Here is a 15,525-nt window from a genome sequence, read left to right as displayed (position 1 = left end):
ATAAAAGAAAAATCAATAATTTTGACCCATAAAATGTATTTTTGGCTATGCTACTAATATACCCAAGCGACACATTCTTTCCATAACATGAAAGGAACTTAATTTTAAAGTATATTAAAATGCTGTATTTTCATAAAATAAATGCAGCACTGGTGCTTCTTTTATAAACATTATCTTTGATCAGTCAATTGAAGGTGTCCTTGATGAATAAAAGTAAATTTGTTTCAAACTTTTTGAATGAATATAAACCAGTACACGCAAAGTAACACTTTGTATTGTTTTCAGAACTATCCATTTGAATTAAAAGTCCATTTAGCAAAATCAGGAAACTATTTAATGTAATAAAATAATTGTCAAAAAACAGCATAATCAGAAGCCAGCTTACATATAAATACACTGTTATGCGGGTGGGTGGAGGATGAACCCAAATGCAGACAGTAGTCACTGCAACACAGTTTATTGTACACAAAACAGGAAAACAAAACCCACGAGGGGGCAAAACAAGGGCAAAACTGACGAAAGATAAACTAGACTAACACTTGACAAAACACTATAACAAAAACAGGATCACACTTCTACTTAGACAAGACTTTCAATAGACGTACTCACAGACAGATCTCACATAGATTGACACGAAATGTTAGACAGTCTTTGACAATATTAGACAAAGTTTGACAATGAACCGACAAAGGGACAGAGAAACACACGAGGTTATAAAGGGAGGCTACTAATGAACACAACAGGTGGAACAGGTAAATCAATGATGACAAAACTAGGGTAACAAGGGGGGCGGGGCAAGGAAACGAGACAACACAAGCACATGGCCCAAAGACAAGGCCATGTGCTTGTACAGAAAACATGGGCCTGTCATGATCCTGCCACAAGACTAGAGAAAAATCAGGACATGAAGGCAGAACCATGACATACACACATCAGTCTTGGTTGTTTTAGTTTTATTTAATTTTTTTGTTTGTTTGTTTGTTACAAAACTACAACATAGTGACACACACAACCTCTTCAGTCTCAGCCATCGCATGATGTCTCGATAATTACAGAGAAGTGTCAGTACTGGTCTGTAGAACTGATGTTGTTGTTTCCTTCCTCGTTCTCCTCCACATGCACTTACTGTGGATTCTGTAGGTCTTTCTTACTAGTGCTCCCAAACCTCTGTCTCAATGTACTCCTCCTGCTGCTCGCTATCTCACTGTGTCCTGCAGGATCTGTTCCTGTAGTTCAGAGACAGTTCAGCAATCATTGATCAACCTCACAGTAAGTAAATGTGTATTTTAAGGTGTATTTCTTCATTTTTATGTTGTTTATGTCGAACTAACTGATATGGCAGTCGTCTTAGACTTTATACTGCTATGGATGGATGAAGCACATATGGGGTAGACTTTGGCTACCAATTTAAGCATATTGACCGCTTTTATTAAGCTAGTGATCTGACTGAACATATATGAGTGGACATGTTTAAAACATGCTTGTATAATTATTAGATTTTAAACTTCGAAAAAAAAGGTTCAAAGCTTATTTTAATATTTGAAAACATCTGGATAAAGTTAAACAGAAGAACATAACTTAAGTTTTGAAATAGTAAAAAGCTAGAAATACAGAAAGCATGACTGCGAAGGTGATTGTGATCAGAAAGGCAGCTGGAACAGCTGCAAATCAGAAAAGAGAAAACAGTAAATTCTATCAAGCATCTGGGATTACATGAAATATAAGTGTGTCAAATAATGAATAGCAGAATCATACCTTAAACTGGGGTTTCACTCATGGGCAAAAGTTTCCCTTCATCATCCATGTGGTAAACAGAGGGACTGTGAGAGAGTGAAGGAGGAACAGAGGAAGAAGGAGAACTGAGCGAAGACGATGGGGTTTTCCTCAGATGAACTCCAGCATGAGAAGTGGGGAAAAACAGTTGAATGTGCTGCGATTGGCTTTCTTGTTGTCAGTGGAAGCCTGGTTTTGTGCCTCAAAATCTGCAAACAGAACCGATTCAGGCTTGTTACATAACAGACAAGAAAATCAAACAAATCTCAACAGTTACGTTTGGCTTGATCAAGCATTTGCCATTTCATCCCACTAACTTCCACTGTTCATTTACCACATCCTTGGTCTTCATAGGAAACCAATCTGATTCCTTAGCACACTAACAGTTTGTGTTGATTTGATGTCAGTTGACACAAAAACTTGGAAAGGAGCACATTAAAAATGTATTAAAAAGTTGTATTTGTATTAATAATATGTAGATAGAGTTAAACAGAATTAAACTGTGTATAATAAATAAGACCAGGAATTAATTTTCAATCAATAGGACTTATTCACTAGCCATGCATTCACATATTTGTTAGCACATTTTTGTTACGGAATACCAGTACAAGAGGCTGTGGGTAACAGAAACACAGTTTATTGAGGCACAAGCAGAGGAGCGGGTAGTGCTGGGTAAAGTGATGGTGCTGGAGGCTGTGAAGAATGGATCCGTAGATGAAGGGTTTTGATGCTGGAGGAAGAGGGTGTATGACACACACGCATGATGAAGACTGGGAGCTTCTGGAGATCGCTGGAGAGAGGTAAGTAGAGATAGAGTTATTCCTTAGAGTTAACATACAGGTAAGACCTTGTTGCGAACGAGACTGGACACTGACTGAGTGCGTGTGTGTGGTATTTGTAGTGCTGCGAGGATTGATGGTGGATGAGGATCAGATGGGAGTGATTAGTATTCAGGTGAGGGAGTGCGCTGCGATTGGTAGGAAGTGGAACCTGGCGTGTCTGTAATAGTACCCCCCTCCCCACGGCCCGCTCCTGAGGGGCGAGGCCCCCGACAACGTGGTGGACGTCCTCTTCCTCTAGGAGCTGGTCTGTTGAGATGACTGGAGTGGAAGGTGTTTAGTAGGTTCAGATCCAGGATGTCGTTGCATGAGCATTCCTCTGGACCATATCCTTCCCAGTCCACTAGGTACTCAAGTTGTCCACCACGCCATCGGGAGTCCAGGATGTCTCGAACTACGTAGGCAGCACCGTCTTTTCACAAAAAAGAAACTGGAAGCAGCAGGGGAGGTAGATGGGCGAATGTAACCCTGAGCCAGCACCTCCTTGATGTACTCCTCCATGGCCTTCTCCTCCGGGATGGAAAGGGGATATATCCTTCCTTTAGGCAATGGTTAACCTGGAAGCAGATCGATGGCACAGTCCCGCGGCCGATGTGGAGGCAGCTTGGAGGCCCGTTTGGGGCAGAATACGTCACTGAAGGGGCGCGTAACAGGTCAGAAGGGAGATGGATTGGTTTTCCACCAGGCTCTCGATGGAGGTGGTACATACTAAAAGAGATGCCTGGGAAAGTTTGGCTGGGACAGGACAACCAGTGATGCAGGCCTGGAAACAGGAGTCACCCCACTTCAGTACTTCGCCCGTCTTCCACAAGATGACTGGGTTATGCTGCTCCAACCACGGGTGCCCTAGGATAATGTCAGCAGTGGATTCCTCCAGAACCAGCAGGTGGATCTCCTCTTGATGGAGTAGTCCAGTTTGAAGGGTAATAGGACCCACACTATGACGCACACATCTTCGACTCAAAGGCTTTGCAGTTATTGTGTGGATCTGGTAGGCTGGCGGTGTTGCCGTGGTAGCGAATTTGAGTTGACAGCAGAGGGCACCGGAGATGAAGTTGCCGGCTGACCGAGAATAGAGGAGGGTGGAAACTGGAAGAGAGTCGATAGAAATCGACAAGCATTGGCTCGCTTGCTAGTTCTGGGGAGCTGACGGCCTCTGGTCGGCAGTAAGGGCGAGTTAGAATTCGCCTGGCCCTGGTGCTCTTCGAGGCATGACTGCATACAGGTGGCGAAGCAGATGGAGAGTTGAATGATCCGTTATAGCCTGATGGTGTCCTCGTATGCAGTGAGATGCAACCGCACTCGAGGTTCCAATCCCTGACGGTAGGTAGTCAGCAAGTCCTGCTCATTCCATCTGCTGGTGGCCGCTAGAGTCCTGAACTGAAGAGCATATTCATTGACAGACATTTTTTCCCTGTTTCAAGTTATAAAGCTTCTCACCAATAGTCCCAAGCTGGTCTGCCAAAAACTTCTCGGAAATGGTAGATGAAGCTAGAATAAGACTGGATAACTGGGTTATTCTGTGTCCAAACTGAATCGGCCCACTGAAGAGCTTTACCTTGCAATTGATATATCAGGAAGGCCACCTTAGATCTTTCGGTAGGGTATAAGTGCAGTTGCATCTCCAGGACCAGCGAGCATTGGAGCAGGAATCCGCTGCCATCCTCCGCCGAACCAGAGTAGGGCGCCGGCTTGGCCATGGGACTTGCGTGCACGGCAGGTGAGGAAGTGCTTGAGTTGTCGGTCGAAGTGCTCGCAGGTTTTGGGGATGTGGGTAGAGTGGTGAGTGTCCAACGCAAAGAGTCGACCAGGTCTTGGAAGGGGTCCGTGAGGCTCATGCTTGTGCCGATCGGTATTGGTCCGGTCTTATGTTACGGAATACCAGTACAGGAGGCTGTGGGTAACAGAAACACAGTTTATTGAGGCACAAGCGGGAGGAGCGGGTAGTGCTGGGTAAAGTGATGGTGCTGGAGGCTGTGAAGAATGTTTACGTAGATGAAGGGTTTTGACGCTGGAGGAAGAGGGTGTACCACACACACGCATAATGAAGACTGGGAGCTTCTGGAGATTGCTGGAGAGAGGTAAGTAGAGAGAGAGGTAAGTAGAGATAGAGTTAGTCCTTAGAGTTTGCATTCAGGTAAGACCTTGTTGCGAACGAGACCGGACGCTGACTGAGTGCGTGTGTGTGGTATTTTTAGTGCTGCGGTGATTGATGGTGGATGAGGATCAGGTGGGAGTCATTAGTATTCAGGTGAGGGAGTGCGCTGTGATTGGTAGGAGGTGGAACCTGGCGTGTCTGTAACAATTTTGCTGAGGACAGCTTCCTCAATCTCAATCAGTTTAATGCTGGATTCGCACAAAGATTATTCTTGAAAGATGGATCAGTTCCCTCTTTGTCTGGAGAAGGTGTTGTTTATGGACCACAACCGGTAAGTGTATTTTATTATTTAAGTTGGTGCATTTAACAATTTCTTTAACTTATTACACAAACGGCAACGCTGTTTAGCTTTGTTAACTAGATGGTAGGGCTGTGCAAAAAAACGAATGCGATTTTCATGCGCATCTTGTCAGTAAAGGCATTCTGTGATTAGAAGTACATCTCCAGCACATGCGTTCAGATCAGGGTTGCCAGGTTTTCAAAACAAATCCTGTCCACTTGCTTCTCAAAACTAGTTTTGGACTATATGTAATATAGAAATATGTAACGAGTTCTGATTGTGCCAGCGGTTCCTGTGTTGTGATTCGACAGCAGCTTAACGCACGATCAGAACTCGTTACATATTTCTCAAGGAGGGACTTCATAGAACAAGGAAGTCATCAGCCCATTTTTAAGACAGTGAAAACATTGGTAGGTATATAGATAAGTGAATTTTGTGGAAAATACTGTGTTTTTTTATACACAAAACATGAACACATGTTATATTGCACACTGTAAACACAATCAAAGCTTCAAAAAAAAATTCTCCAGACCGTGTTTCTGAGCGTCTGCTACTTGTGCTTGATGCTCACAAAGATGTCTGGCTGCTGACGCATTTAAGGCATACTGATTTCCAATGGAAGCTCCCCATAGATTGCTTGTTTAGGGTTCACGGTTCATAAGAGTAAGAAAAAAGAAATAGAATACTTAGTTCACAGTCTAATTTTTCTCAAATTAATATTATTTATAAGCAGTCAAAAATTCAGTCAAATATGTGATGAAAACAAATACTATACATCCCCAGATAAATAAATGCCCATGTGGGACCTATCTTTACCAAATGGATGTCAAAAGTTAGGCTAGACATGAATAAACCACTGAAAAGCATCATCATCTTCAACATCCTCATCCAGACTCTTGCTCTTTCTGAGTCTCTGAGCAAAGTGCGATCGGGGATGTGTGCCTGAGTGCCAAGTGGAGAGGTTATAGGAAGGCTAAACTCCCCAGGGGTGCGGCCTGTGCGTAGAGGGGCGTAAATGACTCGTACAAACTGTCATGATCAAGCTGTTGCAGTGGGGAAGAGGAAACAGGAGGTGCGCTGGCATCTCTGCTGAGGGACCGTGCTCTTCATGAGTCATGACAGAGGACCTGCTGACGCACTGCACCACACAGTCAAACATTTCCATCCTTTGTGTCATAGCAAGTATAGTAGAAATCCATAACCTATGGTGGGAAATCCAGACGCCAGAGGACTGTTCCAGGCACTCTTTCTCTCTTTTCTTTTATATCACATTTCAATTTTGTCTAAGATCTTTCTCCTAAACTTCCTGAGACAACCAATCACTATGGAAGTCCATTTCCAGCAAAAAAGTTATAATTATACACATTTAGCAGACACTTTTATCCAAAGCAACTTACAGTGCATTCAGGATATATATTTATTTTTACCAGAATGCATGTCCCCTGGGAATTGAACCCACAACCTTTGGCTCTGCTAACACAATGCTCTACTACTGAGCCACAGGAACACTGGAACAAAAAAGCCAAAATTATAAGATGCAAAAAAATTTATTATGACACACAAATTCCAAATTATGAGGTAAACTGATGGAAACCTATTTCCACCACATAAGAAAAAATTAAATTATGCTTTTGTAAATTACCATGATGATATAAATGGTCAAAATGATGAGATAAAAATTATGGCATAAAATTCTGAGCTAAATTGATTACCATGGAAACATATTTTTGATTACATAGGGAAAAACGTCATAGTTATGACATAAACAGTTGGAATTATGAGATACCAGCTCATAACTATGAGATACAATCAAAATTTTTACATAAAAAGTGAAATCATAAGATATTATAAAGTTACAATTATGAGAAAAAAATGTCGTAATTATGAGAAAAACAATCTGTAGAGAAGTCGAAATTCTAAGAAGTCATCAAAAAATTTCACTTTTATGAATTTTTATCTCATAATTTTCTTATATTTGTATATCGTATATGTTATGATTATGATTTATCAAAGATGTTTAATATCACATTGTCGAAATAGGTTTGCATGAATATTATGAGTACATAAAATAATATAATTTGATCTTGGAAGAAACTGATGAGACTTCTGACTGATATACTCTGATATACTGATATATTGTACAATATAAGTGTGAGATTTCTTCTAAACACTAGAGGTGTCACAAGTCAGTCAGGCTCACCACTCAGCCAATCACAACGCACCCCCTCCAAGTACTAATCATCAGCACCTGATCACGATTACCTAATCAACTCACCAGCACCACATATAAGCACACACCTCAGTCTAGTCCATTGTCCGATTTTGTAACTTCAATATGGAACCCTATCTGTTACAAGCTACTTAGATTGGCTGACTACTAACCTCGCTACTTACCTCTTTGTCAGCCCTAAACTCCTGTGTTTCTCCAGTGTTCCTCCATCGTTCCACCTGTGTGCCTCCAGCAATCCCTCCTCCAAGATGACCTCTCTTGCATTACACCTGAGGTGTGTGCAATGAATCCTCCATTCTGGTCACCCCACCGGCACTACGGAGTACAGCCATATCCAATCCAGTCATCCAAACCCTGCTCAACGGTTCCTCCGGACTCTCTCACCTGCCTCTCTCCAGTATTATCCATATACTTGTTTTTAAATTAAACCTGTTTAAATCTGACCTTCTGCCCCTGAATCTGTGTATTACAAGAGGATGTATATGTGAAATTACTGGGGTCTTTTTCTTGATAGAATAGTTTAAGCAGGAGACAAGCAAATGTCTTATTTGAGCAGTCACAATACTTCTTTGAGGGATTCTATTGACATATGTGTGGCATTAAGCAAACATTGAGTATTGTGAATATTCATTTAGATATGTCAAAGTTTTTGTTTTGGTATAACCCAATAGCCAGAATTATTCAGTAATATTACAAAATTTCTTTGAATTTCTATGACATAGCCAATTAAGTCAGAGTCTGTAGTATTTTGCCTGACTTTAAAACATTAATCGATTTGCAGAAGGGGGATTTGCAGTAAAAGCAAGTCAATGACGACTATCAAATAAATCTGAATGGACTTTTTATGAAGGTGGCTTCTAAATAGACGATGAGCTTAAATCTTCTGTGTCATTTGTCTGGCTTTGCTCTTTTAAATGGACATTTTCCTCCTGTTCCCTTCTGCTTGCTTATTAATGGGCTGATGTCCATCTTACTTTGTTTGATAGAATGCAGACAGAGCAGCTCTATCCCACTTATTCCGGCAAATCGTGTCTCTAATGCAAACACATAAAGACACTGATACAACATCATCATCTCATTGCCAGACTTAAAAAAAAATGTACAAATTTCTTTGGAAAGTACATATTTTATTTGAGTAATATTTGTTAATACTGTGTCAAGTGCAAGATTGTGCTGACGATACTTTGAAATATATGAAACCTGTCAAGAACCTTTTGTCCCAATAAAGAGAAAATAACAAGCCAGCAACTCTGCTAATCCTGCAACTACAAAAACTAGCTAGGGACTATTTTCAGGTGATTCATAATATATGCGCCTTCTGGACTCATGGGTACGGCAGAAAAGTTCCTTGATTATTACGCCAGAGTGAGAGTAGTATAGTAGAATAGTTCCCAGCCATCCTATAAAATTGTGGCTTTTCATTTTCCATCAGTCTTAGTACATGATGTAACTTCAGAAGAGTCAAGTTTTACATAAGAAAAATATAGAAACTTTGGTCATTTTTGAGCGAGATGCTAACAGTCTAATTAGATTCAATGACCAATGTTAAGCTAAGCTAAAAGTGCTACCACCAGACCCGCAGATCGGCTGATTTGAAAATGATAAAACTCAGCTGTTTAACTCTAGGGGAGTGGAAAATTAGCATATTTTCCAAAAAAAAGTGGATTTTCAACTCTTTATCACAGAAATTTTTGAACTTACTGGAGAAATATTTTTTTTTTTTGTTGCCAAAAGTCTTGATTGTCCTAAAAAATGACAAAGTTAAATGAGATAAAATTCTAACATGCATTGAAAATGAGATAAAACTTCGATTTAACATGCATTGAAAATTAGATAGAAATTCAATTATGAAATACTAAGTCTTATGACGTAAAAAAATATTTGATAAGAAGCCATAATTCCATCATAAAAAGTCCAAAATGCAGATAAAGTAAAAAAAAATATATAAATTATGAGATAAGCTAATCACAATGGAAGCCTAATTTCCATAACTATGATATAAAAAGTAAAAAGAGAGAGAGAAAAAAGCATAAAGTGTCAAACACATGACTGATCATTATGAAAGCCAATTTCCACCACATAAGTAAAAAATGCTTTGGTAAAATTATTACATAAAATTTTTTTGATGAGATTTGAAATTATGAGATACTAAGTTGTCATTATGACATAAGAAGTCATTCTTATTATTATGGGATAAAAGTCATAAGACAAATGTCAAAATGTTTCAGGTTTCAGGTCTTATGGTACAATTAATTGTAATAAGAAATAGGTTTAATTTTCTACCACGCATTGCATAGCACGTGTACTCTAGAAACAACCACAAGTGTTTTTCAAACACCTTTATTACAAGGTGAAGTGGCATAACAGTAAACACAAGCACACATGTGCAAAATATGAATTCTTTCATGCTAGTTAAAAGTGCTCTTCAAAATTGTGAAAAATTATGTATTATTAAAACCAGTGCTCTGAAGGCACAACCCCACACAACCAGTTGCAAAATATTGCACTTTAGGATCTACCTTGGAATGTCAATTCAAATAAACAACATAAACAAAACATACTGTACCAAATTTTCTATTAAATATTGTTTTAATATATCAAATATATATTTCACAAAACCTGAGAAGTTTAATCATAAGGTTCGAGTGGTATAATCTTATATCAAATGTTTCTCCGCAATAACAAGAAATCCCAACTTTCCCAACCTCAAGTATTAAAACGTATCTATTTAGTTTACAAAGCAAATCTGATTTCTCATCTAAGCACACTTGGTCCCTAAACAATAACAAGTAGTTCTGCTATTTACTAAATGCAGTGTGAAAGACTGGAGAAACAATATGAGCTGCTTGTTAAAGAAATTGCCAGCAGAATTCCCTTGATCTGTCTCTCCATGATGGAAGAAAATAATGTCATTCTGAGGCAGGTGTCTTCGACCCCACATTCAGTCCGAAAAACTTCTTGCCCGGGACGGGGACTTCTCTGCAGGGGTGTCTCCACTCTCACTGTAGCAGTTACTGAAGAAGCTTATGGCATTGACAAGTATGAGTGAAGTGAAAAACAGAGTGAGGACGATCCAAAGCACTCGATTTCTTTGGAAGAATCTTGGGAAAATCCGGTCAAAAACCTCTAATGCCTCCTCAAACCTGCTGCAATAGGATAAAAAACAACATGACAACTAATTCACTGACAATGATTTGACAGGCAAACACTTTGAAGTCAGATACCTATTAGTCTTCATGTCTTTATCAATATTTCCTCTTGCTTCCTCCTCAGAGTCCTTCTGCTTCTCTTTGGCTTTCTCTTCCTCCTCCTTCAGCTCTTGAAGTTCTTTAAACCTCTTAAGTCCTTCCTGGTATCTGCAGTGAAGTTGATTTCCTTTATTAATATACAGTAGAAGCACAAGGTCCCTTCTAAAACCTTCTTAAAAGCTTTGAAAAAATTGTGATTACACAAGATCATTCTCAAGAATGTCTATTAAAACTTACACATACAAAATTTAAAAATGAAACATTAAATTCAAAGGATGTGAGTATCAACCATTTGGAAATAAATGCTGTTTTTGTAAACTGTAATTTTAATTGTTTTTTTTATACATATACAAACAACATCAAGTCACAATTTGTCGTACTCAAGTCTTATACAGGGTTGAAATAATGTAGTGCTATAAAGGTTGTAACAACATATTTAGGACAGGAGTATATTGTTTAAAAATAACCCTTTGGAAAAACCCATAGCTGTTGACAACTAATCTGAATATTGGGAAGAAAGAATCCTACAATGTTGGTCACCAATGTTTCCCAAAGATCGTTACCTTTGCAATTATACAACTTCGTCAATATAACTAGTCATCTAAACAGACTTAAGTGTCTGTTGTTTCATGTGCACGGTCACACAGATTTATTTAAGCGTTCAGTAGTGCCAAGGCTGTTACCCTTTTTTATACGCTTCTTCTTCAATCTTGGCTTTGATCTCTTCTGTAATCTTTTCTGAACTGCAGGCGACTTTGGTTGGCGTTGCTTCACTTTCCTGCTCCGTCAGAGAGTTTCCACTGCTTTGTATCACATAGGGAAAAAGAGACAGAAATGGCGTAATAAAAAAGTTACCATTACGCAGATGTGTGCAAACTGCAGAACTGTCTCTCTCTGTTCATAACCACGTGTAATAACAATAAAAACCTCTGCCTTAATGGAGAGAAATACCACAGAAAGGAACATGGCACACATGCCACTGCAGCTCTGACAGAAGTGAGACATGAGATATTTAAACATGTCCGTTGGAAGGTCTTTAAACATCACGTGCTTTAGAATAGCACACACATGCTCCCAGATTGTTATTGTCTGTCTTTGAGTTTAAAGTCTGATGACAAGCTCTTTGCCTTTTCTTTCTAAAACTGTAGAGTCAGACACTGATGACTGGTTTTTGTCAAACCGTCCTTTCCAAATGTTTAGATCTAATCACAAAATAGGATGTAAAAGTGACTGCAGATGGGAATTCGGGTGGGATTCTTGTGCTATTTTAAGCACATGGAAAAAACTAGAAGGTAAGTTATAATCTTCCAAAAGGGCCACACTCTTAAAAATAAAGGTTCTTCAAGAAACTTTAACAGCCATGCAAACTTTCAACTGCACAAAAGGTTCTTTACAATAGAAAAAAGTTATTTAGATGACTTTGATGGTTATTTGCAAAATAAAAGCCTAATATTATAAAAATTGGATGCTCAAAGTTAAAAAATATATTACCTAAAATAATGCTTAGTTTAGAAATATCAGTACAAATGTACATCACATTCAGTCTTTTTCATAAAAATATATAAAAAGTCTATATTATCAGCTATAATACACTAACAAAAGCAGTCTGTAACACTTTAGTTTAGGGACCCATTTTGATTATTAACTAGTTGTTTATTAGCATTACTAGCATATTGGCTGTTTATTAGTACTTATGAAGCAAATATTAATGCTTTATTCTGCATGTGCATATTTTAGATCCCTTTATCCTATTCCATACCTGAACTTAATAGCTACCTTACTATTAATAAGCAGCAAATTATGAGTTTATTAAGGCAAACGTCTTAGTAATAGTTAGTTAATAGTTAATAGCTAAATTAGTTAACTAAAGTGTCAACCGGTCAAATGTCAGAAATTTCGAAAAGAAGTATTTAAAGAGTGGATAAATATGTTCAACTACTCCATTTAATGTCAAAGTACTTTACATAAACAAGTTTATAAAGCTTTTTTTTTTTTTTTTTACAAAATCTGTCACTGTTTGGACAGATAAAACACAGATGTAGCAAAAAACATTTGGGTCACTTAGCATTTTCTTCTGTCACATATTTGATGACATTTCTCAAAATCAGGAATAGGCATAAAATTATGTTTTCAGAATCATTCATACATATGAAAATCATCTGAACTGAACAAATCGTTGTAAACTGGCTCATAGAAGAATAGGAATCACATTTTTGTGGCAGTTTTTCTTGTGATTAAATGATAAAACAAGCCTTCACGAAACAAATGGTTGTTGAAATCAGAAATGCTAATAAATGCACATAATATCTTGTGGGAAAGTGTGATGTGCCACAACTGAACAAGCATTATTTTTAGAATCAGCACCCCAGAATCACTAAGAAACAAGCATTGGGTTTATTTCAGCAAATATAATACTGGGAAGTGTAATGAATAAAAATGGTTCTTTTAATACCTGTTGACTGAAAGGTACTTTGGGGAACCAAAAATGGCTTTTCTATGGCTTCACTGCAAAAATCCCTTTTAGAAGCCTTAAACATTGAGAGTGTTTCTGCCATGCAAAAATACAACATTCTCCAGTCCCATATCTTATAAGTCTTCCATAGTTTTAAGCAAACTGAGGTGAAATAAGTTCCAAAGCATTACTTGATGGACGTGTGCTCATGTACATAGTTTATGAGGAATGTGGCGGCAAAGGCAAGGAGTCGAGAAAGGCAATCACTTACGATTTGTCAGGCACATCTTGTTGTGTGGGGTCTGAGGAACTGCCATTCTTAATAGTGTTCACCTCACACTAAAAAAACAACAGAAGAATACAATCAAGTAAAAACAAAAAACCACAAGCTCTCATTTTGATGAATGGCTTTGACATCATCTAGTCATCTCGATAAAATGCCACATGTAGAAAACTTAAAAATAAAACATCATTAATTACATCTGGCTGGTGACAGGCTACAACATGAGTATGTGAGATAGGACTCACCAGCGCAGAAAGTGGGCCAGCGGGGATGTTCGGTAGATTAGGCCTGGTAACAACAGCCACACTGAGTCTTCGTCTGGGCGAAGCCTTAGAGACACAAGGACACACTGTCTGAAATGAAATACTTCACATGAAAACATTTTATCCGTAGATAGTCAGGTTCTCTGCTTCTCTTATCTCTGATATGGATGTTTTTGGTACAATATTAAAAATACAGGATTTTAAAAGGATGTTTGCGGCACCTTAGGTCCAGCAATCATATATGAAATAACCATATTTTGGGCAATAAATGATTCTAGAGATGATTCTCTGAAGATTAAAAAGGTGTTTGATGTTATTTTGCATCATTATTAATGTTTTCTAAAGGACCACAGAAGTAAAAGAAACCAACATTTGCTGTTTTTAGTCCATGTTTGAGTTCAAGCTTCGAAGCCATCCACAAAACTTCAAATGTTTGGGGTCAGCTAGATTATTATTCATTTATTTTTCACGGATAATAGCAAGGAATGTTTCCTGAGCACCAAATCAGCATACTAGAATGATTCCTGAAGGATCATGTGACATTGAAGAATGCTGAAAATGCAGCTTGGGCTATATTAAAAGCCACAGATTTGTGCCTACCCTTCCCAGTTGCACAACCGAGGGTCTAAATGGACGTGGAACACCATCCTCTGTATGAAACACATAAGTAAGAGATGAAACATAAGCAGGTATGTCTTGGGGGGGAAACCGTGGATTTGATGTTTCTGTTTACCTCCAGGGTCCACTGAGCCCACATAACAGCGGCTGGAGTTTTGGCTGGCAACCTTCTTAAACTCCATCAGCTCAGCATGGTCCTTCTCATACGTCCTTTTCAGATTCTCCACATACTGCATCATCACCTCAGTGGCCTTGTTCATTCTCTTCTCCTGCAAAGGAGACAACACAAGAGTTACAAATGATCATAGACGTCTAAACTTGAACTGATCATAATGTATAGTACCTCTAACATCAGAGGGGAACAATCAAAACCTAAGGCTATTCCTAAATTCCACAGTATTAAAATGCAAAGTCACCCTGACGCACCTTTAGTAGTTGACAGGAGGTTATGACGAAGTTATAACAAGCATCTCACCTGCCGCACGGCTCCCACCATTTCAGCCCTGCTGGAGAGGCGATTGGTCAGGCGATACAATAGAGCAATCGTTTCTAAGATATGCTGGTAAAACTCCCGCTGCTCGATGTTCTGACCCACCGACACAGTGTTCTGAAATGGGGCACCAACAACAATTCCAGTTATATTCCAGTTTATTCCCAACATGTGTGTTTCTGCTGGCTGTTTACATTGGGCTCTGACCTTGAGAGCGCTTTTAAACTCTTCCAGTTCCTTCTCAGCATTTTCCTCAGTCAGGTTGCGCTCTCTTTCCGCCTGTTTCAGCCGCGACTCCAGCGTGTAATTGTCGTTGCGGAATGCCAGGGACAGCTGCACAAAGGCGTTCTACAGGGAAAGACGAGATGCATCAATCATCACTGTGAAAGTATTTGTCATTGTGAAAACATCAGTTTTCACCAAAAGTCAATAAACCTTGGGCACAGTGGAAAAGATTGTAAAAATTATAAGGAAATGTAGTTATTTTGTAGTTGTTTTTGTAAGTGTCATTCTCAGGACAGTGCTACGTTTGAGATAAACTTAATTTAGTAATATTCATTATTTCATTTGTCTAGTTTGTAATGCAAAAGATTTTTTAACACAATATTGATTTTGTTTAATTGATTTCACAATATTAATATAACTTTACTGTCAGGATCAAAGAGTGCATTGGCAGTACAGCTAGTATTGTCTGAATTTTAAAGAGGAAAATACGTCCAGCCCTTAACCCTCATTTGCATCATCCTGGGAACAGACTGTATTGACTAAGGCATGTTTGTTTCCTCACAGGGGACAGGAACTCACTAAAACCCATCAAACTGCCATGTCCTAAGCCAGGCTCAACAGCACAGACAGCAATGGCCTTTGTGAACATAACAAAACCACCTAATT

At 38.8% G+C, this 15,525-nt stretch overlaps 1 protein-coding gene across 5 annotated transcripts in view; it reads right to left on the bottom strand.

Moving 5' to 3' along the window:
• Positions 1-9,604: 9,604 nt before the first annotated feature.
• Positions 9,605-15,525, bottom strand: part of LOC132110560 (inositol 1,4,5-triphosphate receptor associated 1-like) — a 33,163-nt gene continuing 27,242 nt past the window's right edge. For 3 of the 5 annotated variants that reach the window (XM_059517281.1, XM_059517274.1, XM_059517287.1), the window contains 9 exons: positions 14,842-14,982; positions 14,620-14,751; positions 14,260-14,413; positions 14,127-14,176; positions 13,509-13,592; positions 13,252-13,319; positions 11,212-11,331; positions 10,505-10,636; positions 9,605-10,426 (listed from right to left, as the gene is read on the bottom strand). In XM_059517281.1, the coding sequence (XP_059373264.1) occupies positions 10,222-10,426; positions 10,505-10,636; positions 11,212-11,331; positions 13,252-13,319; positions 13,509-13,592; positions 14,127-14,176; positions 14,260-14,413; positions 14,620-14,751; positions 14,842-14,982 (1,086 nt within the window). In that variant the 3' untranslated portion in view covers positions 9,605-10,221. The remainder of the gene's footprint in view (positions 10,427-10,504; positions 10,637-11,211; positions 11,332-13,251; positions 13,320-13,508; positions 13,593-14,126; positions 14,177-14,259; positions 14,414-14,619; positions 14,752-14,841; positions 14,983-15,525) is intronic. The other 2 variants (XM_059517305.1, XM_059517297.1) reach the window with 2 other exon arrangements.

This window comes from Carassius carassius, chromosome 2 (genome assembly GCF_963082965.1).
Source record: "Carassius carassius chromosome 2, fCarCar2.1, whole genome shotgun sequence".
Classification (NCBI taxonomy): Eukaryota; Metazoa; Chordata; class Actinopteri; order Cypriniformes; family Cyprinidae; genus Carassius; species Carassius carassius.
The sequence above is the reverse complement of the archived record's forward strand: the minus strand, read 5'-3'. Positions and strand labels throughout refer to the sequence as shown.